The 25,627-nt window shown below is 47.7% G+C and overlaps 1 protein-coding gene across 1 annotated transcript in view; it reads left to right on the top strand.

The window, feature by feature from the left end:
- Positions 1–25,627, top strand: part of PTCD3 (pentatricopeptide repeat domain 3) — a 181,814-nt gene that overhangs the window by 52,270 nt on the left and 103,917 nt on the right. The window contains exons 13-15 of the mRNA XM_069204302.1: positions 16,252–16,396; positions 17,088–17,138; positions 17,228–17,317. Coding sequence (XP_069060403.1) covers positions 16,252–16,396; positions 17,088–17,138; positions 17,228–17,317 — 286 coding nt within the window. The remainder of the gene's footprint in view (positions 1–16,251; positions 16,397–17,087; positions 17,139–17,227; positions 17,318–25,627) is intronic.

The following is a 25,627-nucleotide window of genomic DNA, read 5'->3' on the forward strand; positions in this document are numbered from 1 at the left end:
GAGCCTTTGTGCTCTCTGAGGACAGAAACAAAGCCTGCTCTGGGTGGAGGTGCTATACACCTCCCCTCTGCAGGAACTGTAACACCTAGCAGTGAGCTTGAAAGGCTCAAGCTTCGTGTTACAATGCCCCAGGGCACTCCAGCTAGTGGAGATGCCCGCCCCCTGGACCCAGCCCCCACTTTTGGCGGCAAGTCCAGGAGAGATAATGAGAAAAACAAGGAGTCGTCACTGGCCAGTCAGGACAGCCCCTAAGGTGTCCTGAGCTGAGGTGACTCTGACTTTTAGAAATCCTCCATCTTGCAGATGGAGGATTCCCCCAATAGGATTAGGGATGTGCCCCCCTCCCCTCAGGGAGGAGGCACAAGGAGGGTGTAGCCACCCTCAAGGACAGTAGCCATTGGCTACCGCCCTCCCAGACCTAAACACACCCCTAAATTCAGTATTTAGGGGCTCTCCAGAACCTAGGAAATTAGATTCCTGCAACTACAAGAAGAAGAGGACTGCTGAGCTGAAAAACCCCTGCAGAAGAAGAAAGAAGACACCAACTGCTTTGGCCCCAGTCCTACCGGCCTGTCTCCTGCCTTCTAAAGAAACCTGCTCCAGCGACGCTTTCCCCAGGACCAGCGACCTCTGAATCCTCAGAGGACTGCCCTGCTTCAAGAGGAACAAGAAACTCCTGAGGACAGCGGCCCTGTTCCAAAAAGACTGCAACTTTGTTTCAGAGGAGCAGATTTAAAGACCCCTGCAATCCCCGCAAGAAGCGTGAGACTTGCAACACTGCACCCGGCGACCCCGACTCGACTGGTGGAGAAACAACGCTACAGGGAGGACCCTCCAGCGACTCCAAGACTGTGAGTAACCAAAGTTGTCCCCCCTGAGCCCCCACAGCGACGCCTGCAGAGGGAATCCCGAGGCTCCCCCTGACCGCGACTGCCTGACTCTGAAATCCTGACGCCTGGAAAAGACCCTGCACCCGCAGCCCCCAGGACCTGAAGGATCGGAACTCCAGTGCAGGAGTGACCCCCAGGAGGCCCTCTCCCTTGCCCAGGTGGTGGCTACCCCGAGGAGCCCCCCCTTGCCTGCCTGCACCGCTGAAGAGACTCCTTGGTCTCTCATTGAAAACCATTACAAACCCGACGCGTGTTTGCACACTGCACCCGGCCGCCCCTGCGCTGCTGCAGGTGTACTTTTTGTGTGGACTTGTGTTCCCCCCGGTGCCCTACAAAACCCCTCTGGTCTGCCCTCCGAAGACGCGGGTACTTACCTGCTGGCAGACTGGAACCGGGGCACCCCCTTACCTCCATTGAAGCCTATGTGTTTTGGGCACCTCTTTGACCTCTGCACCTGACCGGCCCTGAGCTGCTGGTGTGGTAACTTTGGGGTTGCTCTGAACCCCCAACGGTGGGCTACCTTGGACCCAAATCTGAACCCTGTAGGTGGGTTACTTACCTGCAAGAACTAACAATACTTTACCTCCCCCAGGAACTGTGAAAATTGCACTGTCCACTTTTAAAACAGCTATTTGTGTTTTATCTGAAAAGTATATATGCTACTGTAATTATTCAAAGTTCCTAAGGTACTTACCTGCAATACCTTTCAAATGAGATATTACATGTAGAATTTGAACCTGTGGTTCTTAAAATAAACTAAGAAAATATATTTTTCTATACAAAAACCTATTGGCTGGAATTGTCTGAGCGTGTGTTTTCTCATTTATTGCCTGTGTGTATGTACAAAAAATGCTTAACACTACCCCTTTTGATAAGCCTTACTGCTCGACCACACTACCACAAAATAGAGCATTAGTATTATCTCTTTTTGCCACTATCTTACCTCTAAGGGGAACCCTTGGACTCTGTGCATGCTATTCCTTACTTTGAAATAGCACATACAGAGCCAACTTCCTACAATTTTAATGACATGTGGTCTGAGCCACCTTTCTGGGTAACATTGGCCGCAACTTTTCTCTTCATGTTGCAGTCAGAGCAGGTCAAGGCAATTTACGGGGGTTGGGGGAATAGGGGTAGAGCCTACTCAGCCAATCGGATCTCTCTCATTTGAAGTTTCTTACCAATGGGACTTCTGCGTGGCACCCACAAACCCACCTGTCCAAATAGTCAATAATTTTGAACCTTTCTTTCTGAAGCACTATTGAACGGATTTACACCAAATCACTAAAAGCATTATCTCTAGGTAAAGAGATAGCTTTCTGCCGAATTTGGTGTAATTCCTTCCAGCCGTGTTTTCTGTATAGCTTTTCAATTTTACTATGTGCAACCTCCGCCTTCCCACTTTTCCAGGCCCTGTCGCTTGACAGCTCGATGGATCACATCATACCTAGTCCTAACTGTAACTACCCCGTGGTGACTGCCACTAGGATATGAACATATGGAGAGATATATATGGATATTTATATAAAATATATTTTTACTAAAGAGCAAAAGGTTACAAGGATGTTATAGTTAGGTTCAGATTTTACACGCACACAATCATAGAAATGAAGCAGTTACAGGTATAATTATCTGAAGAAACTATAACTCATGCCCTAAGGTAACTATAACTCACTCACCCGCCATGCACAGTTTTTCTCATCAATAACTTTATTGCAAATGTTGCTGTGATTATCAATGATGTCATAGAAGATGTCAGGTCTGATGTAATATGTGTGGTAATTAACAGTGCGTGGCGACGGCTTGAGTTATAGTTACCTTAGGGCAGGAGTTCTAGTTTCTTCAGATAAGTATAAATGCTGGATCCCTATGGTTTTGTGTGTGTAAATCCCAACTATAACGTCCCTGTAACCTTTGCTTTCTTTTAAAAATTGAATTTCTCAGTTTTTTTTTCTTCCTAATTCTGTTTCCTAACACGTCCCTGTGACCTTTGTGTTTTTTCAGTGAATTTCTAGTTGTTTTTTGTATTTTTTTTTTTTTAACATTAAGGAATATTAAATTCTTTTACGTTAATTCAATGGGCCTTTGGCAGCGGAGGGTTGGTCACACGGCTTCAGCCAACCCTATATTACATGCTGCCTTTGGCTGTGTTGGGCAGGGGGATAGACCCGCAGCCAATCCCCCACACATGAAGGCACCCCGGGTGAGGTGCATGCAGCTCCTTCTCTGGACTGATTATGACCCCGCGTGCCCCATCACCTAGAGCCCATCCATATAGTAAATGAGGAGGGGGAAATGCCGATTGTTTTTTTATTTTTTATTATTATTTTTTTTTATTTTTCCCTGCCTGGGCCATGGGGACCCCATTCCATGCAGCCCCCTCCTCAAGCCGATTTTGGCCCCGGGGACCCCATCTCCCATGGCCCAGCTGTCAAAAATGAGGGGAGGGGGACATTTGGCCCCAGAGAGCCCATCCTCCAGGGCTCTGTACCTTTTTAAATTGAGGGGGGAATGCAGCTCCCCCTCAAAGGACAATATCGTCCCTCGGGACTCCATCCTTCTAGGGCACACCCTGTCAAAAATGGGGGAGGTGGCCCCCATTCCCGTGCTTATTTTGGCCCTGGGAACCCCATTCTCTGGAGCCTGGCCAATTACTGAAAGGGGAGGGGGCTGCACGCATGCCCCCGGGTCTATTTTGACCCTAGGGAGCCCTGGGGCCTGGCCAGTCAGTGGTGAGTGCCCTGCCCACCCAGGGCACCCAGTCTCTGGTTTTTGGGTGCCTCAGGGGGGAGTCCCAGTGCCCCGCTGTCTTAGCCAGCTCCCCACCTCCACCTGAAGCACCCGGCATTGTTCCTGCATGCAGAGAGCAGCAAAAAGAGATGCTGCTCCCTGCATGGGGGAGCATTTTTTTCCATCTGTTTCCCTGCCTGCTTTATGGCATGGGCAGTGCACAGGTCCCCCAGCCCAGCACTCTTGAAATGTGTACTGTCTGCTGTGCACACAGTGCGCATTTTGATGGTGCTAGTGCCCCCTGTGTGCTTTAGCTTTTCCGCCGGCTCTATTATGAGCCGGCGACACTGCTGCCATACCTCGGCCATGGGCCTGGGAGCAGGCTTCTTCCCTACCCTCTTGTCTTTTTAGGTTTCGCCTGCATTGGGTGCACTTGCTTAGTCTTCTGTTAACAAAAAAAAAATCTTTAAAGGGGCTTGGACGCATATTACTTACCGAAATTTACCATTGGCCCAGTCCAGCAATAAACTGCCTTCCAATTAGACAGCATGTCATCTGCTTTGACTTCCTGCTCTGCTTTGACGTCATGTCGACTCTGGACGAAGTACAGCTTCCAGTCACTGCCAGTGAAAACTGACCAGTGTCCTTCCGCTAGCTACTCGTCGCTTTGCAGGTACTTTTTCGTTCAGTTACTGCCAGCAGTCCATAGGTCGCATTCAGTTTTGTAATCAGGTCTCAAGCAATCCTCTGCATATACAGAACGATGTGCTATGTGATACTCTACTTTTGCAATGCTCATATATAAATGTTCTCTGTACAGCATTTACCTTCTTCTTTGTTCCAGGCACGGCTATATTTAATACCTAACTAAACCTGCTAACGTAGCAGAATTCATGTATGTCATCAACCGGTTGACACTTTACCTGCAATGCTAATCTAAAGTGAGGTTTTTTTTATTTTATTTTTTTAAATTACATGGAGGGTCAAGAGTTGTGGTGTAATTACGCCATTTAGAGAGTTTCTTTTCCGAATGAAAATTAGTCCATTTGAGTTCTAAAGTGGCCCCATTTCACGGCATTCTTTGTTTAATCAGTCATGCAGATTTGCAGTTGTCTTTACCCGAATGCTCTGCTCCTGTTTTTTATTTCATGTTTACTAAACTAAATTGAGAACAGCTTTTCGAGAAAACGCATCTGCTTGTCTTCAGATGCACCACCAGTTTATAGACTCATTTTATTATTTGATAAACCAGTGTAAGATCCAGATCATTAAAAGAGCGCGAGTTATAATTTAGCACCATCAAGAGCAAGGACAGGATCTCAGTCTTTAGGGCTCAAATGGTTTTGTTTATGGACCGCGGATGATGAAGGCCATCAATAAGGCACTTGGTGCCACTAATGACCCCGCTGCCACCCTGTAATTATGTACAGGGGTGATAAACCATTTCAGTTATTAGTTTTATGGTACTACGAAATAGTGCAGACCTGAGTTACCAATCCGTTGCACCTTTGTCTTCCTTCAACACACATTTTATGGCTTTTAAATGAAAACATGATCCGTTTATTGTGCACTTAGAGTGCCTTGAAATGGTGGGAGTTGCCCAGGAGAGAACAACAGTTCTGTTCTGAAGGGCAAACGATTAGTCGGAGCTTACTAGTGCTCATTAGTTCTGATTTGACTGTCGACATGGTATAGGCAGCAGTATATTTTTAGGTTATGCCTGCATGGCGTCACAAATGATACACAGGAAGAAGGACTAAGCATCAGGGCTGTGATCTGGAGCCTCTGCCTTCACTCTCTCGCCGTTTCTAGCAATCGCCATTTTCACCCCCGCCATTCCAAGAAGGCTCTGAACAAACTCAATATGTCACTCTTTTTATATGCTGGAGGGGCCCGCACTATCATGTACATTTTTTTCCACCTTATTTCAGATTTGCCATTTTATAAGGCGCAAACTGACCTGAAGGTATTTGCATTACCTCCAGAACAGCACAACACCACCTTACCATCACTCAGCATCACCTCAATATATCCTTAGAACATCTTGTCATTCTCCCCTAGTGTCTGTCCGCTACTCATATTGAAATTCAAATACTATTTACAAAACTTCATCCTCCCATTATTGATATCCATGTAATAAAAAAGTATAACAAACTAGCATTAGAACAGGCAGAACAACTAAAACATTTTTTATAACAAATATTTTATTAATTCAGTCATTTATACAAAATATTTTCTGGGTGTGTATTAAGTAACAAAAATGCTTGTAACACGTTTTTACCATAACTTACCAACATATTGCACAGCAGACAATACTTTACAACATAGCTTACAAACATTGGCATAACCAATAGCTCGAACTAAACACTTCTAAAGTCCCAAAGTTGAGACCTATTGGCTATGCCAGTGCTTTCTATTCTTTCCTCTTTTGTTTTTTTGGGCTTACCTATGCTTGTGTCTGGATCTCAACAATTTGCACCTGCTTGTTAGGTCGAGCCTAGGTCTCTCAACATGCTGTAATCTATTTCTGTGAGCTTCCACCACGCCTATCACTTTCATTAGTTCCTTCGCTTGCCTTTCGAAATTCCTTTCATTTGTTAGGTAAATGCTTTGTGTTCTGTCCCACCCTGCGTCTGTTTTGTTACCGCCTTGGAGACTGATCCCCGTTACGTGGATTATTGCACGATCGGCCATATACCTTACTGTCGTGCACTACTTTTTCTTTGGGTTCACAGTCCGTGGCACTATGTTGTTCGTGCATGCCTGTTTTTTGTCGCTGTTTCTTTGCGGTGTCTGCTGCCATCAACCGAAGTATTGAAACGCTTTACATGACCTCCGGTTACATTAGAGAAGAAGACCTTCATATTTGGTAGGCACGGGGAGATTAAGCGATTTGTCCAGAATCACAGGATGTTGAGCCAACGCCGAGACTTGAACTTGGTTCCCCAGCATCAAAGTCAGCAGCTCAGGACGTTAGGCCACATCCTCTCCCCTAGGTTTTGCATGCAACAGGCCTAAAATTACTGCAAGTGGTCACAATGTATAAGAGATCAGGCTGCTTTGACTCAGTCTTTGATCTCTTTCTGCAGCCCACCATTGATCTTTCTGCAGCCTGTGTTATTTGGCAGACCCTTTTAAATACTGTGTTGGCCTATGTCTACAATCTTTGCAATTGTCTAATATATATATATATATATATATATATATATATATATTATATTATATATATGTGTGTGTGTGTGTGTGTGAAACAATTAAAACGCATGTAGTCTTTTAGAGGTTCTAAAAGTATAGTGTAGGAAGATGGCTCTGTATATACTATATCAAAATGAGAAATAGTATGTACGGAGTCCACTGGTTCCCCAGAGGCTTAACAGACGTTAAAGTAGATAATACTAATGCTCTCTTTTGCGGTAGTGTGGTTGAGCAGTTAGGCCTATCAAAGGGTAGTGCTAATCATATTTTGTACGCACACAGTCAAGAAATGAGGCACACACTCAACAACTAACTCCAGACCGATTGTTTTTATATAGCAAAAATATATTTGTTACTTTATTACTAGAACCAGAAGAACTTTGTTGCAGGTAAGTACAGTTGTAAGTAGGTATCAAGTATATGTATCAATTGTACTTTTTTTGGTTTTAGCAGATAAAACAGTTTACAAGTAAGTATCAATTTTCTATTTCAAAAGTTGACACTTAGTGCAATTTTCCATAGGAGTCCATACGGTCCTAGGGGGGGAAACAGTATTAACACAGTTAACAGGTATGTACAGACCTTACGACTCCAGTCTTTGCAGGTTAAGATGTCCACTGGTTGAAGTTTAGGCTGACCCCAAAAGTACGTAACCACCAACACAGGGCGGCTGGATGCAGAAGTCTAAGTAGGTGTCGGGTTTGCAGTGGAATCCTCGAAAAAGATCTGCTGGCAGGTAAGTACCCATGTCTTCAAAGAGCAGATCTGGGGGTTTAGGCGAGCATCGGGGAGGAGGGAGAGGGCAGCACAGGTAGGCACCAAACACACACCCTCAGGCACGGGGTGCAAACACAAAGTTGGGCGCCCCATGCTTTTCAATGGGAGGATCCCAGGGGAGGAGATTCCAGTGTGTTGGTTCCGGAAAACCACAGGCTGGACTTGGAGAAGGGCTGCCTGCTGAACGTTGCAGGACCGTCTGTTGGAATTCCCAAGGCCGGGGGACTGCGAAAGCAGGGGTTGGGAACCTTCGTTGGATCCTGTCGTGGTCAGGGGGGTCCTCTGGTTTCAGGCTGCAGGCGGTGTTGTGTCGGCCAGGAGGGGATGACCACAAGTTCAGAATCGCCTGGGGACCTGCTCTGGACCAGTGGGCCACCTGGACACAGGCAGTGGGCTTTGGGTGCAGAGTGGGCAGGACTCGCATATCCAGGGAGGCTCTGGGGTCCTTTGTTGGAGTTTCTTGTGGACAGGGCCGCTGTCCTCAGGAGTTCTTGGTCCCCTGCTAGGTAGGCAGTCCTCTGGGGGTTTCTAGAGGTTGCTGGCCCTCCAGGATGCATTGCCTTTTTGTAGCAGGACTTTTGAAGTTGCAGACAGGCCTGTAGGGCTGGGACCAATCAGTTGTTGTCTGGAGTCTTCACTGCTGGGGGGCGTCAGCTTAACAGTCCTTCTTTCTTCTTGTCTTGAGGTCACCAGGAATCTGATGAGCTATTTTCAGGGGTGCCCCTAAATACTAGATTTAGGGATGTTACAGGGGTCCCTGAGGGTGGGTATACCCTATCTGTGTCCACTCCCTTTGGAGGGGGGGGCACATTCCTAACCCTATTGGTCCCTGCCCTCCAAACCAAGATGGTGGATTCTGCAGGGAGAGGGTCACTTCAGCTCTGGACACCTTAGGGGTGGCGCTAGCTGTTGTGGTCACTCCTCCCTGTTTTACCTAATTTTCTTGCAGGACTTGCAGTCAGAAGTGGGGCTTCATCCAGTGGCGAGCATCTCCACTAGCTGGAGTGTCCTGGGGCACAGTAACAGGAGTCTGAGCCTTTGAGGCTCACCGTCAAGTGTTGCAGTTCCTGCACGGAGGAAGTGTGAAGCATCTCCACCCAGAGCAGGCTTTGTCCCTGACCCTAGATAACAGTCTTCTGTGAAGCCACCATGGAGCTGTGGAGTTCGTAATGACAAATTCCCAGCCCATGTACTTAATATGGCCGCACTGCACTTACAATGTCTAAGAATGGACTTAGCTGCATGAGCAATATGCCCCTACAGTGTCCTCACCTGTGGTATAGTGCACCCTGCCTTAAGGCTGTAAGGTCTGCTAGAGGGATGACTAACCTATGCCACCCGCAGTGGTTTGTGGGCATGGCACCCTAAGAGAGATGCCATGTCGATTTTACCTTTCTCCCCACCAGCGCACACAAGCTGCAATGGCAGTGTGCATGTGTTTGGTGAGGAGTCCCTTGGGGTGGCATAATCCATTGTGCAGCCCTTCGGGACCCTCCCTGGTCACAGATAAGGGACTTATCTGTGTGCCGGGGGTGTGCCAATTGTGGAAACAGTGGTACAGTTTAGGGAAAGACACTGGTGGTGGGACCTGGTTAGCAGGATCCCAGCACACACTCAGTCAAGGTTGCATCAATGCCAGGCAAAACGTGTGTGTGTGGGGGGGAAGGGGGTTAACCATGCCAAAAGGGGGCACTTTCCCACACAATAGTACACCAGAAAAACACACAACTATTTACTTGAAAGGCACTACAACATACCCCCAAAAAAACATAATTACTGGGCAGATGTCGCTACACCAAACATTTGGCAGCTTGTTAACTTGGGTCATCTCTCCGTGGGAAGCTTCCTCTCCCCTCCTTCTTCCAACTCTCCTTCACTCGCGCCCTAAGGTAAATATAACTCGCTCTCTCACCATGCAAAGTAGTCTCATCAATAATGTTACTGCAGATGTTGCAGTGAGAATATAAAAATGGCATATAATATGTTGTAGGAAGTTGGCTCTGTATGTGCTATTTCAAAGTAAGGAATAGCATGCACAGAGTCCAAGGGTTCCCCTTAGAGGTAAAATAGTGGTAAAAATAGATAATACTAATGCTCTATTTTGTGGTAGTGTGGTCGAGCAGTAGGCTTATCCAAGGAGTAGTGTTAAGCATTTGTTGTACATACACATAGACAATAAATGAGGTACACACACTCAGAGACAAATCCAGCCAATAGGTTTTTATATAGAAAAATATCTTTTCTTAGTTTATTTTAAGAACCACAGGTTCAAATTCTACATGTAATATCTCATTTGAAAGGTATTGCAGGTGAGTACTTTAGGAACTTTAAATCATAAAAATCGCATGTATACTTTTCAAGTTATTGACAAATAGCTGTTTTAAAAGTGGACACTTAGTGCAATTTTCACAGTTCCTAGGGGAGGTAAGTTTTGGTTAGTTTTACCAGGTAAGTAAGACACTTACAGGGTTCAGTTCTTGGTCCAAGGTAGCCCACCGTTGGGGGTTCAGAGCAACCCCAAAGTCACCACACCAGCAGCTCAGGGCCGGTCAGGTGCAGAGTTCAAAGTGGTGCCCAAAACACATAGGCTAGAATGGAGAGAAGGGGGTGCCCCGGTTCCGGTCTGCTTGCAGGTAAGTACCCGCGTCTTCGGAGGGCAGACCAGGGGGGTTTTGTAGGGCACCGGGGGGGACACAAGCCCACACAGAAATTTCACCCTCAGCAGCGCGGGGGCGGCCGGGTGCAGTGTAGAAACAGGCGTCGGGTTCGCAATGTTAGTCTATGAGAGATCTCGGGATCTCTTCAGCGCTGCAGGCAGGCAAGGGGGGGGTTCCTCGGGGAAACCTCCACTTGGGCAAGGGAGAGGGACTCCTGGGGGTCACTTCTCCAGTGAAAGTCCGGTCCTTCAGGTCCTGGGGGCTGCGGGTGCAGGGTCTCTCCCAGGTGTCGGGACTTTGGATTCAAAGAGTCGCGGTCAGGGGAAGCCTCGGGATTCCCTCTGCAGGCGGCGCTGTGGGGGCTCAGGGGGGACAGGTTTTGGTACTCACAGTATCAGAGTAGTCCTGGGGTCCCTCCTGAGGTGTTGGATCTCCACCAGCCGAGTCGGGGTCGCCGGGGGCAGTGTTGCAAGTCTCACGCTTCTTGCGGGGAGCTTGCAGGGTTCTTTCAAAGCTGCTGGAAACAAAGTTGCAGCCTTTCTTGGAGCAGGTCCGCTGTCCTCGGGAGTTTCTTGTCTTTTCGAAGCAGGGGCAGTCCTCAGAGGATGTCGAGGTCGCTGGTCCCTTTGGAAGGCGTCGCTGGAGCAGGATCTTTGGAAGGCAGGAGACAGGCCGGTGAGTTTCTGGAGCCAAGGCAGTTGTCGTCTTCTGGTCTTCCTCTGCAGGGGTTTTTCAGCTAGGCAGTCCTTCTTCTTGTAGTTGCAGGAATCTGATTTTCTAGGGTTCAGGGTAGCCCTTAAATACTAAATTTAAGGGCGTGTTTAGGTCTGGGGGGTTAGTAGCCAATGGCTACTAGCCCTGAGGGTGGGTACACCCTCTTTGTGCCTCCTCCCAAGAGGAGGGGGTCACAATCCTAACCCTATTGGGGGAATCCTCCATCTGCAAGATGGAGGATTTCTAAAAGTCAGAGTCACCTCAGCTCAGGACACCTTAGGGGCGGTCCTGACTGGCCAGTGACTCCTCCTTGTTGCTTTCTTTGTTCCCTCCAGCCTTGCCGCCAAAAGTGGGGGCCGTGGCCGGAGGGGGCGGGCAACTCCACTAAGCTGGAGTGCCCTGCTGGGCTGTGACAAAGGGGTGAGCCTTTGAGGCTCACCGCCAGGTGTCACAGCTCCTGCCTGGGGGAGGTGTTAGCATCTCCACCCAGTGCAGGCTTTGTTACTGGCCTCAGAGTGACAAAGGCACTCTCCCCATGGGGCCAGCAACATGTCTCTGGTGTGGCAGGCTGCTGGAACTAGTCAGCCTACACAGACAGTCGGTTAAGTTTCAGGGGGCACCTCTAAGGTGCCCTCTGTGGTGTATTTTACAATAAAATGTACACTGGCATCAGTGTGCATTTATTGTGCTGAGAAGTTTGATACCAAACTTCCCAGTTTTCAGTGTAGCCATTATGGTGCTGTGGAGTTCGTGTTTGACAGACTCCCAGACCATATACTCTTATGGCTACCCTGCACTTACAATGTCTAAGGTTTTGTTTAGACACTGTAGGGGTACCATGCTCATGCACTGGTACCCTAACCTATGGTATAGTGCACCCTGCCTTAGGGCTGTAAGGCCTGCTAGAGGGGTGTCTTACCTATACTGCATAGGCAGTGAGAGGCTGGCATGGCACCCTGAGGGGAGTGCCATGTCGACTTACTCGTTTTGTCCTCACTAGCACACACAAGCTGGCAAGCAGTGTGTCTGTGCTGAGTGAGAGATCTCCAGGGTGGCATAAGACATGCTGCAGCCCTTAGAGACCTTCCTTGGCATCAGGGCCCTTGGTACTAGAAGTACCAGTTACAAGGGACTTATCTGGATGCCAGGGTCTGCCAATTGTGGATACAAAAGTACAGGTTAGGGAAAGAACACTGGTGCTGGGGCCTGGTTAGCAGGCCTCAGCACACTTTCAATTGTAAACATAGCATCAGCAAAGGCAAAAAGTCAGGGGGCAACCATGCCAAGGAGGCATTTCCTTACATATGTCATCAGTGATATAATATGTGGAGTAATTAGCTGTGCATGGCGAAGGCGCGAGTTACAGTTACCTTAGGGCACGCGTTTTAATTACTTGAAAGAACTCTTAACTATAACTGTTGAATTTCTATGGTTTTGTAAATTCACAACCTAACTATAACCTTGTATTAGGGAATTTCTGTGGTTAGTAATTTTCATTGCTATATGTGAATTCAGCCACTGCCGCGCACAGCCTTTGGCTGTGCGTGGCAGGGTTTGGCCACAGGGCCTGGCCTGCAGCCAGGTCCTGAGGCAAACCCCCTATAAGCAACCAACCTTGCACCGTGCATGGCCTTCTCCTGTGCGCAGTACGGGTTTCCCGCTAGAGCCAGCCTGCAGCTAGTCCCTGCGGCCAACCCCCCCTAACCACCCAACCCGATGCTGTGCACGGCCCTTTACGCATGCATGGCGGAAGTTAGCTGCAGCCTCTCTGGGTGTGAGAATAGGTGTGAGAGGATGTATCTGGGGGTGAGAGTGGCTGTCAGTGTCTATTTGGATGTGAGAGTGTATACATCAGCATTTTAGTGGGTGCGTCAGTATGTGCGCAGATCTGTGAGTGGGTGCATCAGGGTGTCAGTGAGTCTGTGATTGGGAGTGTGTAAGGAAATGCCTCCTTGGCATGGTTACCCCCTGACTTTTTGCCTTTGCTGATGCTATGTTTTGATTTGAAAGTGTGCTGAGGCCTGCTAACCAGGCCCCAGCACCTGTACTTTTGTTTACACAATTGGCACACCCTGGCATCCAGGTAAGTCCCTTGTAACTGGTACCCCTGGTACCAAGGGCCCTGATGCCAGGGAAGGTCTCTAAGGGCTGCAGCATATCTTATGCCACCCTGGGGACCCCTCACTCAGCACAGACACACTGCTTTCCAGCTTATGTGTGCTGGTGAGGACAAAACGAGTAAGTCGACATGGCACTCCCCTCAGGGTGCCATGCCAACCTCACACTGCCTATGCAGTATAGATAAGTCACCCCTCTAGCAGGACTTGCAGCCCTAAGGCAGGGTGCACTATACCATAGGTGAGGGCACCAGTGCATGAGCAGTGTGCCCCTACAGTGTCTAAGCAAAACCTTAGACATTGTAAGTGCAGGGTAGCCATAAGTGTATATGGTCTGGGAGTCTGTCAAACACGAACTCCACAGCACCATAATGGCTACACTGAAAACTGGGAAGTTTGGTACCAAACTTCTCAGCACAATAAATGCACACTGATGCCAGTGTACATTTTATTGTAACATACACCCCAGAGGGCACCTTAGAGGTGCCCCCTGAAACCTTAACCAACTACGCGTGTAGGCTGACTGGTTGTAGCAGCCTGCCACACTCGAGACATGTTGCTGGCCACATGGGGAGAGTGCCTTTGTCACTCTGTGGCTAGTAACAAAGCCTGCACTGGGTGGAGATGCTTATCACCTCCCCCTTGCAGGAGCTGTAACACCTGGCGGTGAGCTTCAAAGGCTCACCCCCTTTGTTACAGCACCACAGGGCATTCCAGCTAGTGGAGTTGCCCGCCCCCTCCGGCCACGGCCCCACTTTTGGCGGCAAGGCCGGAGGAGATAATGAGAAAAACGAGGAGTCACTGACCAGTCAGGACAGCCCCTAAGGCAACCTGAGCTGAAGTGACTCTGACTTTTAGATGGAGGATCCCCCCCAATAGGGATAGGAATGTGACCCCCTCCCCTTGGGAGAAGGCACAAAGAGGGTGTAGCCACCCTCAGGGCTAGTAGCCATTGGCTACTGCCCTCCCTGACCTAAACACCCCCCTAAATTCTGTATTTAGGGGCTGCCCTGAACCTAGGAACTCAGATTCCTGCAACCTAAGAAGAAGAGGACTGCTAAGCTGAAAAACCCTGCAGAGAAGACGGAGACACCAACTGCTTTGGCCCCAGCTCTACCGGCCTGTCTCCCCACTTCGAAAAGACACTGCTCCAGCGACGCTTTCCCCACGACCAGCGACCTCTGAATCCTCAGAAGACTGCCCTGCTCTAGAAGGACCAAGAAACTCCCGAGGACAGCGGCTCTGTTCACCCAAGACTGCAACTTTGATTCCAAAGAAGCAACTTCAAGACAACTGCGTTTCCCGCCGGAAGCGTGAGACTTGCAACTCTGCACCTGACGCCCCCGGCTCGACTTGTGGAGAAACAACACTTCAGGGAGGACCCCCCGGCGACTACGAGACTGTGAGTAGCCAGAGTTGCCCCCCCTGAACCCCCACAGCGACGCCTGCAGAGGGAATCCCGAGGCTCCCCCTGACCGCGACTGCCTGACTCCCAGATCCCGACGCCTGGAAAAGACTCTGCACCCGCAGCCCCCAGGACCTTAAAGATCGGAACTCCAGTGCAGGAGTGACCCCCAGGAGGCCCTCTCCCTTGCCCAGGTGGTGGCTACCCCGAGGAGCACCCCCCCCCCCCCCCCCCCCCTTGCCTGCCTGCATCGCTGAAGAGACCCCTTGGTCTCCCTTTGATTTACATTGGAAACCCGACGTGTGTTTGCGCACTGCACCCGGCCGCCCCCGTGCTGCTGAGGGTGTACTTTCTGTGCTAACTTGTGTCCCCCCCCCCCCCCGGTGCCCTACAAAACCCCCCTGGTCTGCCCTCCGAAGACACGGGTACTTACCTGCTGGCATACTGGAACCGGGGCACTCCCTTCTCTATTGAAGCCTATGCGTTTTGGGCACCACTTTGACCTCTGCACCTGACCGGCCCTGAGCTTCTGGTGTGGTAACTTTGGGATTGCTCTGAACTCCCAACGGTGGGCTACCTTGGACCCAAACTTGAACCCCGTAGGTGGTTTACTTACCTGTAAGAACTAACAAATACTTACCTCCCCCATGAACTGTTGAAAATTGCACAGTGTCCAGTTTTAAAATAGTTATATGTGATTTATTTGAAAAGTATATATGCTGTTGTGATTATTCAAAGTTCCTAAAGTACTTACCTGCAATACCTTTCATTTGAAGTATTACATGTAAAATTGGAATCTGTGGTTCTTAAAATAAACTAAGAAAAGAGATTTTTCTATGCAAAAACCTATTGGCCTGGAATTGTCTCTGAGTGTGTGTTCCTCATTTATTGCTTGTGTATGTACAACAAATGCTTAACACTGCTCCTTTGATAAGCCTACTGCTCGACCACACTACCACAAAATAGAGCATTAGTATTATCTCTTTTTGCCACTATCTTACCTCTAAGGGGAACCCTTGGACTCTGTGCATACTATTCCTTACTTTGTAATAGTGCATACAGAGCCAACTTCCTACAGAGTGTGACGGTGTGATTGGGTGTGTAACTGTCTGAGTGAATGCAACACCTTCCCACTCCACGCTACTCACTGTACTAGGACCACTTCAGTTTACGCTATTACACTCTATGCCACTCCATCTTATGACACTCCAGTGTACGGCAGTACACTGTACACCCTTCCACTCTATGCTGCTCCACTGTACGACACTAATCTCTACACTGTTCCACTCTGCCACTCCACTGTACACCACTGCACTGTACTTTAGTCTTCTCTACGCCACTACACTATATGCCAGTCCACCCTGCCATACTACACTCTTTGCTATTCAACTTTACGCCACTCTCCTCTACTTAATTCCACTATGACACTCCACATCTCTACACTATATGCCATTAACACTAAACATTATCAAAAGTGAAAAAGTGACATTTTGCACATCCCTGTGTGCCTTGTCCCCTACCACTGCATGTAATATTTGTAAGTCACCCCTACAGCAGCTCTGTCAGCCCTAAGACAGGATGCTTAATAGTACATGTGAGGGCATACCTGCAATGACAGCTATGCCTCTGTGCTGGTCGGTTTAGTTACTGCCTTCATACTCCTCTTTGTTATGTAAGTGACTAGTAACAGATGTTTTTATTTCTGCTATTTGAATGAGCCTTTGTTCAGTGCTTTAAAACTAATAATCTTGGGTGTCCCTCTGTAGGAGCTCTTAAAGGATATGATGCAGCAGAAGGTGCAACCAAACCTCCTGACATTCAATGCTGTACTGAAGGGACTGAGAAGATGTAGTGCAGTCGGCAGGTCTCCAGCTTTATACACGTTGGGTGAAATGAAAGCTCTCAACATAGGTAAAAAAAAATCTTGACCTAGCTGTCAGACAAACAATCTTTGGTAATTGTAAACGGAAGTTAAGGAAAATCACACTTATTCAGACTGAAGAAATAGTTCAGTCTGCCCTTTCTTATGTGAATTGAGTAGTGTGTTTTGCTCCACCTCTCCTGCTGCATTGTGGTTCTATACGTTTACTAAATAAGATGTGCTGTCGTTCTCATGTTTTGTCTGAGCTTTACCTGCTGCCGAGTATCTTTTTTGTAATCATTTTTAGACCTTCAGTTAGCATCTGGGGAAGGTTTTACTGTTCCTTTATTCCACGTGCCTTCCTGTTCAAGAAGTCCCAGGAGCAAAAGTATTAGTTTGGTACCTAGTTAGTCTTCTAAAGCGTATTAAAATCTGTATTCAACCATAATCTAGCCTTGTAGTCCCTCTAGTCTTGACTGCAGTACATTTAAGTGTAGTTTAGATTATCAGTAAGAAGCATTGAAGTCAATATATGCATAGTTTTTGACATGTGAAATTTGCGTTGTTCCCACCTAGTGTCAATAGCCACCTGTATGTTCACATTTTATGTCATAATTGTTCAAAAATAGCTGCTAAATGCATACATTGAAGTAATGTTTGTTTAAAGACAAATGTTTCCAGTCTGGTCAGAATATGGTTGCTATGAACTAGTATGTTAACTGAAGCTGTTCCTGATTTCAGAACCAAGCCTTGCTTCATATGATCACCTGCTCGGAATTTTTTATAAGAGTGGTATGTATTCATCAAAAACCCTATTCCTCCTTTATGTGAAACTTTGCTTTGAGTTTTATAGAAAATTTCTTGTGCATTTGTTTCCTAAGTTTCTGCAGCAAAGGGGCAAACTGATATACTCGAAGAGGTCCTGGATGAAATACAGGGGAAGAGCTTTGTTCCTAAGGATCCAGATGATGGTATGTATGTAATGTGCTTAGCTTAATGTCTAGATTTTACTCTGCAGTTAAGTCTTACTGTCCTGTGTTCTGCAGCTTGTGGACTTGTGTTTATAATGTGACTGATCTATTAACAGATTTTTAGGTCGAGGTTTCGAGACCTGTTGTATATACTTCTTTGTGTGCTTACAGCCCACCAACCGCTTTTAATTTGTGTTAGTGTCCTTTAAAAATCTTTGCCTGCTAGTGGTCAGTCCTTCCTCTTTGTCCCTCCTTTTTGTGTCCTCCCACAGAGCAGGGACCCAGTACTGTATCTTTATGCTTATTGTTGTTTATCTGTTTCTTTGGGGACTATTTTTTTCATTTCTTTCCTGCTCGTGTTACACTGTGGGTGCATGTTCAGGTTCACTCTTGTAGTTGCTTGCATTTTATTGCAGCATTCATCCCTCTCACCTCCTCCCAAGACATTCTTTTGCATTCATCCTGCCATTGTCCGTCGAACATCTGGTCCCCCATTGAACCCTAACAAAAGCTCCCAGGCTCTGCTTAGAATGCAGAGCTATTTGCATTAATTGTTGTGGCTTTAACTCTGCCCCCTTTAATTTCCTTGTTTTGCTTTTTAACAGTGAATAAAACTCTGGCAAGGTGGCAACCTCGGTGAGCATCTGCTGCTCTGCTTCCGTTTGGAACGCAGAGGTTTGGAATTTATTAACATACATACTTGTCCATGGGACAAGTCGCTTAATAAATCTACTTGTCTTACAAAAAAAATCCACCTGTCTAGTTCAATAGGCTCTACTTGAGCACAGTGGGTCTACAGTGTCTGCACCCTTTGCCCTGCGTTGAATGTTGATAGACAACTCGGGTTAGAATAATAAAAGGGAAAGAAGATAGACACTGCAGAATCTTTTGGCAATCTTCTAATCAGGAGGACAGAGTTTTTTGTCTGCGGGCTTAACCTGCCGTGGAAACGAAATGTGTGAAACTGCTCAACATAATAAGGCATGTGTGAAAAACATGTATCCAAACACAGCGAAACCGGTAGCTAGTGAATCATGACTGCAGAACGGAGCAGGTGGATGAATGTAGAAAACTGCAACCACTCTATTTCTTACATAACGTTTGCAGCGAAACGAGGTATGGTGAGTGATAAATAATGCATTAAACTTATGCCTAGCTTGATGAGACATCGCTGGTGGTTAATGCGCCCGTTGCCGAAATTAAGGTGTCATATGTTTTACTCCACCAGGAGTGGATGGCTGAGCATCTCATTTGTCTGATCATTAGATTGTATACCGTTGACTTTGTTAACCTGCAACTGGCCAGCCTTTAGACTACAGCATGAAAAGCAAACCAAGGTAAAATTATTATGTAAATGTATGCTCTGCAGATATTTAGGTCTCACCAACCCAAGTCATGCTGAACTACAGAGAAAACGTCTATAAATTAGATTCCAGCCAAAGTCTGTACTAGTAAGTTCACATGGACAAATAGCGCGTTACCAAAAACAAAACCACATACAAATGAAGACGTACATATCCCCACCCCCCCCCGATAATCTTACTGGCCATTTACACCCCTGGGAGGAGGAGGGGCCGACTCATCAAGAGTGAATGGGAAACATGCCCTCCTGACATTGAGGCTTTGGGGCTGATTGCCCTCCCCTGGAGATTTAGGGCCCCACTCCACTTCCCATTAATTTAAATGGTCTCGAAATAAGAAAACACAAAACAAAAGCTGTGCTTAACAGCACCTCATCTGTGCTGTAGCTTTTCATTGTCTATATCCCCTTACAAACGTAGGCTAATCTCCGAAACTTCTTTTGTTTGCAGTGACTGTGCAGTAGACAGCTCCTGGTCCAAAGTACATTTGCACACACATAGCTGACTAGAGGGTGGTATGGATGAAGATGAGTTCAATCCTGTGGCAGGGGAGAGGTATTACGGCCAAAGCTGAACTGATTTCCAGTCTCTGCATCAGCTCGAGATCCTGTGATTCAAGTTAAATCACATATTTTGCCCGTACCTAAAAAAAAAAAAAAAATAATAATAATAATAATAAATGGTAATCTGTGCAACTTTGCCTTGTTCTATTGTCATACAGCATCTAGAAATACATGAATGATTGCACTGCTACAGAATAAACTCTTGTATCTTGGATACCTAAATCTGTGGGCTCAAATCTATGCATCTACATATGCTTGCTAAGGATTTTAACTTTTGTTGTATGAGAGGTGTGTTATTTTATGATTTTGTTTATTATTGAGCTCTAAGGAAATGTTGTAAGCTCGGACTGAACTGCGGACAGTGTACACGTGTAAGGAAATGCCTCCTTGGCATGGTTACCTCCTGACTTTTTGCCTTTGCTGATGCTAGGTTTTGATTTGAAAGTGTGCTGAGGCCTGCTAACCAGGCCCCAGCACCGGTGTTCTTTCCCTAACCTGTACTTTTGTTTACACAATTGGCACACCCTGGCATCCAGGTAAGTCCCTTGTAACTGGTACCCCTGATGCCAGGGAAGGTCTCTAAGGGCTGCAGCATATCTTATGCCACCCTGGGGACCCCTCACTCAGCACAGACACACTGCTTGCCAGCTTGTGTGTGCTGGTGAGGACAAAACTAGTAAGTCGACATGGCACTCCCCTCAGGGTGCCATGCCAACCTCCCACTGCCTATGCAGTATAGATAAGTCACCCCTCTAGCAGGCCTTACAGCCCTAAGGCAGGGTGCACTATACCATAGGTGAGGGCACCAGTGCATGAGCACTGTGCCCCTACAGTGTCTAAGCAAAACCTTAGACATTGTAAGTGCAGGGTAGCCATAAGAGTATATGGTCTGGGAGTCTGTCAAAAACGAACTCCACAGCACCATAATGGCTACACTGAAAACTGTGAAGTTTGGTATCAAACTTCTCAGCACAATAAATGCACACTGATGCCACTGTACATTTTATTGTAAAATACACCCCAGAGGGCACCTTAGAGGTGCCCCCTGAAACCTTAACCAACTACCCGTGTAGGCTGACTGGTTTTAGCAGCCTGCCACACTCAAGACATGTTGCTGGCCACATGGGGAGAGTGCCTGTAAGGAAATGCCTCCTTGGCATGGTTGCCCCCTGACTTTTTGCCTTTGCTGATGCTATGTTTACAATTGAAAGTGTGCTGAGGCCTGCTAACCAGGCCCCAGCACCAGTGTTCTTTCCCTAACCTGTACTTTTGTATCCACAATTGGCAGACCCTGGCATCCAGATAAGTCCCTTGCAACTGGTACTTCTAGTACCAAGGGCCCTGATGCCAGGGAAGGTCTCTAAGGGCTGCAGCATGTCTTATGCCACCCTGGAGACCTCTCACTCAGCACAGACCCACTGCTTACCAGCTTGTGTGTGCTAGTGAGGACAAAACGAGTAAGTCGACATGGCACTCCCCTCAGGGTGCCATGCCAGCCTCTCACTGCCTATGCAGTATAGGTAAGACACCCCTCTAGCAGGCCTTACAGCCCTAAAGGCAGGGTGCACTATACCATAGGTGAGGGTACCAGTGCATGAGCATGGTACCCCTACAGTGTCTAAACAAAACCTTGGACATTGTAAGTGCAGGGTAGCCATAAGAGTATATGGTCTGGGAGTCTGTCAAACACGAACTCCACAGCACCATAGTGGCTACACTGAAAACTGGGAAGTTTGGTATCAAACTTCTCAGCACAATAAATGCACACTGATGCCAGTGTACATTTTATTGTAAAATACACCACAGAGGGCACCTTAGAGGTGCCCCCTGAAACTTAACCGACTATCTGTGTAGGCTGACTAGTTTTAGCAGCCTGCCACAAACCGAGACATGTTGCTGGCCCCATGGGGAGAGTGCCTTTGTCACTCTGAGGCCAGTAACAAAGCCTGCACTGGGTGGAGATGCTAACACCTCTCCCAGGCAGGAATTGTCACACCTGGCGGTGAGCCTCAAAGGCTCACCTCCTTTGTGCCAACCCAGCAGGACACTCCAGCTAGTGGAGTTGCCCGCCCCCTCCGGCCAGGCCCCACTTTTGGCGGCAAGGCCGGAGAAAATAATGAGAATAACAAGGAGGAGTCACTGGCCAGTCAGGACAGCCCCTAAGGTGTCCTGAGCTGAGGTGACTCTAACTTTTAGAAATCCTCCATCTTGCAGATGGAGGATTCCCCCAATAGGGTTAGGATTGTGACCCCCTCCCCTTGGGAGGAGGCACAAAGAGGGTGTACCCACCCTCAGGGCTAGTAGCCATTGGCTACTAACCCCCCAGACCTAAACACGCCCTTAAATTTAGTATTTAAGGGCTACCCTGAACCCTAGAAAATTAGATTCCTGCAACTACAAGAAGAAGGACTGCCTAGCTGAAAAACCCCTGCAGAGGAAGACCAGAAGACGACAACTGCCTTGGCTCCAGAAACTCACCGGCCTGTCTCCTGCCTTCCAAAGATCCTGCTCCAGCGACGCCTTCCGAAGGGACCAGCGACCTCGACATCCTCTGAGGACTGCCCCTGCTTCGAAAAGACAAGAAACTCCCGAGGACAGCGGACCTGCTCCAAGAAAAGCTGCAACTTTGTTTCCAGCAGCTTTAAAGAACTCTGCAAGCTCCCCGCAAGAAGCGTGAGACTTGCAACACTGCACCCGGCGACCCCGACTCGGCTGGTGGAGATCCGACGCCTCAGGAGGGACCCCAGGACTACTCTAAGACTGTGAGTACAAAAACCTGTTCCCCCTGAGCCCCCACAGCGCCGCCTGCAGAGGGAATCCCGAGGCTTCCCCTGACCGCGACTCCTTGAATCCAAAGTCCCGACACCTGGGAGAGACCCTGCACCCGCAGCCCCCAGGACCTGAAGGACCGGACTTTCACTGGAGGAGTGACCCCCAGGAGTCCCTCTCCCTTGCCCAAGAGGAGGTTTCCCCGAGGAATCCCCCCCTTGCCTGCCTGCAGCGCTGAAGAGATCCCGAGATCTCTCATAGACTAACATTGCGAACCCGACGCTTGTTTCTACACTGCACCCGGCCGCCCCCGCGCCGCTGAGGGTGAAATTTCTGTGTGGACTTGTGTCCCCCCCGGTGCCCTACAAAACCCCCCTGGTCTGCCCTCCGAAGACGCGGGTACTTACCTGCAAGCAGACCGGAACCGGGGCACCCCCTTCTCTCCATTCTAGCCTATGTGTTTTGGGCACCACTTTGGACTCTGCACCTGACCGGCCCTGAGCTGCTGGTGTGGTGACTTTGGGGTTGCTCTGAACCCCCAACGGTGGGCTACCTTGGACCAAGAACTGAGCCCTGTAAGTGTCTTACTTACCTGGTTAATCTAACAAATACTTACCTCCCCTAGGAACTGTGAAAATTGCACTAAGTGTCCACTTTTAAAACAGCTATTTGTCAATAACTTGAAAAGTATACATGCAATTTTGATGATTTGAAGTTCCTAAAGTACTTACCTGCAATACCTTTCAAATGAGATATTACATGTAGAATTTGAACCTGTGGTTCTTAAAATAAACTAAGAAAAGATATTTTTCTATATAAAAACCTATTGGCTGGATTTGTCTCTGAGTGTGTGTACCTCATTTATTGTCTTGTGTATGTACAACAAATGCTTAACACTACTCCTTGGATAAGCCTACTGCTCGACCACACTACCACAAAATAGAGCATTAGTATTATCTATTTTTACCACTATTTTACCTCTAAGGGGAACCCTTGGACTCTGTGCATGCTATTCCTTACTTTGAAATAGCACATACAGAGCCAACTTCCTACATTGGTGGATCAGCGGTGGGGTACAAGACTTTGCATTTGCTGGACTACTCAGCCAATACCTGATCACACGACAAATTCCAAAATTGTCATTAGAAATTGATTTTTGCAATTTGAAAAGTTTTCTAAATTCTTAAAAGTCCTGCTAGGGCCTTGTGTGTTAAGTCCCTGTTTAGCATTGTCTTTTAGAGTTTAAAAGTTTGTAAAAGTTTGAATTAGATTCTAGAACCAGTCTTAGTTTCTTAAAAAGTATTCCAACTTTTAGAAGCATAATGTCTAGCACAGATGTGAATGTGGTGGAACTCGACACCACACCTTACCTCCATCTACAGATGAGAGAGCTAAGGTCACTCTGTAAACTAAAGAAAATAGCAATGGGCCCCAAACCTACCAAAGTACAGCTCCAGGAGCTGTTGGCAGAGTTTGAAAAGGCCAACCCCTCTGAGGATGGCAACTCAGAGGATGAAGATAGTGACTTGGAGGGAAATTCCCCCCCTCCAGTCCTACTTAGGGAGAGCAGGGCTTCTCAAGCCCTGACTCCACAAATAATAGTCAGAGATGCTGGTTCCCTCACAGGAGGGACCAACAACTCTGAAATCACTGAGGATAACTCCAGTGAAGAGGACATCCAGTTAGCCAGGATGGCCAAAAGATTGGCTTTGGAAAGACAGATCCTAGCCATAGAGAGGGAAAGACAAGAGATGGGCCTAGGACCCATCAATGGTGGCAGCAACATAAATAGGGTCAGAGATTCTCCTGACATGTTGAAAATCCCCAAAGGGATTGTAACTAAATATGAAGATGGTGATGACATCACCAAATGGTTCACAGCTTTTGAGAGGGCTTGTGTAACCAGAAAAGTGAACAGATCTCACTGGGGTGCTCTCCTTTGGGAAATGTTCACAGGAAAGTGTAGGGATAGACTCCTCACACTCTCTGGACAAGATGCAGAATCTTATGACCTCATGAAGGGTACCCTGATTGAGGGCTTTGGATTCTCCACTGAGGAGTACAGGATTAGGTTCAGGGGGGCTCAAAAATCCTCGAGCCAGACCTGGGTTGACTTTGTTGACTACTCAGTGAAAACACTAGATGGTTGGATTCAAGGCAGTGGTGTAAGTAATTATGATGGGCTGTACAATTTATTTGTGAAAGAACACCTGTTAAGTAATTGTTTCAATGATAAACTGCATCAGCATCTGGTAGACCTAGGACCAATTTCTCCCCAAGAATTGGGAAAGAAGGCGGACCATTGGGTCAAGACAAGGGTGTCCAAGACTTCAACAGGGGGTGACCAAAAGAAAGGGGTCACAAAGACTCCCCAGCAGAAGGGTGATGAGACAACCAAAACTAAAAATAGTAAAGAGTCTTCTACAGGCCCCCAAAAACCTGCACAGGAGGGTGGGCCCAGAGCCTCTTCACAAAACAATGGGTACAAGGGTAAAAACTTTGATCCCAAAAAGGCCTGGTGTCATAGCTGTAAACAGCATGGACACCAAACTGGAGACAAGGCCTGTCCCAAGAAAGGTTCCACTCCAAACTCCCATCCAGGTAACACTGGTATGGCTAGTCTCCAAGTGGGATCAACAGTGTGCCCAGAGCAAATCAGGGTCCACACTGAAGCTACTCTAGTTTCTGAGGGTGGGGTGGATTTAGCCACACTAGCTGTCTGGCCGCCTAACATGCAAAAATACAGACAGCAACTCTTAATTAATGGGACTAGAATAGAGGGCCTGAGGGATACAGGTGCCAGTGTCACCATGGTGACAGAGAAACTGGTTTCCCCTGGCCAATACCTGACTGGAAAAACTTACACAGTCACCAACGCTGACAATCAGAGAAAAGTACATCCCATGGCAATGGTTACTTTAGAATGGGGAGGGGTCAATGGCCTGAAACAGGTGGTGGTCTCCTCAAATATCCCAGTGGACTGTCTGCTTGGAAATGACCTGGAGTCCTCAGCATGGGCTGAGGTAGAGCTGAAAACCCATGCAGCAATGCTGGGTATCCCTGAACTGGTGTGTGTGAAAACAAGAGCACAATGCAAGGCACAGGGTGAAAAAGTAGAGCTGGAGTCTGGAAAAATGGCCCAGCCTACCAAGAGAACAGGAAAGTCAGTTGGGAAACCAACTGCAACACAGCAAAAGAAAGGGAACCTCTCTTCTCAGGAAGAAGTTCTGCCCTCTGAGGGAACTGAGCCTTTGGAACTTGAACCTTATCAGGTTGAGCTCTTAGGCCCAGGGGGACCCTCAAGGGAAGAGCTGTGTAAGGGACAAGAAACCTGTCCCTCTCTTGAAGGCCTTAGGCAGCAAGCTGCTGAAGAGTCCAAAGGCAAGAAAAATGGAACACATAGGGTCTATTGGGAAGATGGGCTCCTGTACACTGAGGCCAGAGACCCCAAACCTGGTGCCACTAGGAGAGTGGTAGTGCCTCAGCTGTTCAGAGAGTTCATCCTAACATTGGCCCATGACATTCCCCTTGCTGGACATTTGGGACAAACCAAGACGTGGGAGAGGTTAGTCAACCACTTCTACTGGCCCAATATGTCCAACATGGTTAAGGAGTTT

Source organism: Pleurodeles waltl, chromosome 1_2 (assembly GCF_031143425.1).
Source record: "Pleurodeles waltl isolate 20211129_DDA chromosome 1_2, aPleWal1.hap1.20221129, whole genome shotgun sequence".
NCBI lineage: Eukaryota > Metazoa > Chordata > Amphibia > Caudata > Salamandridae > Pleurodeles > Pleurodeles waltl.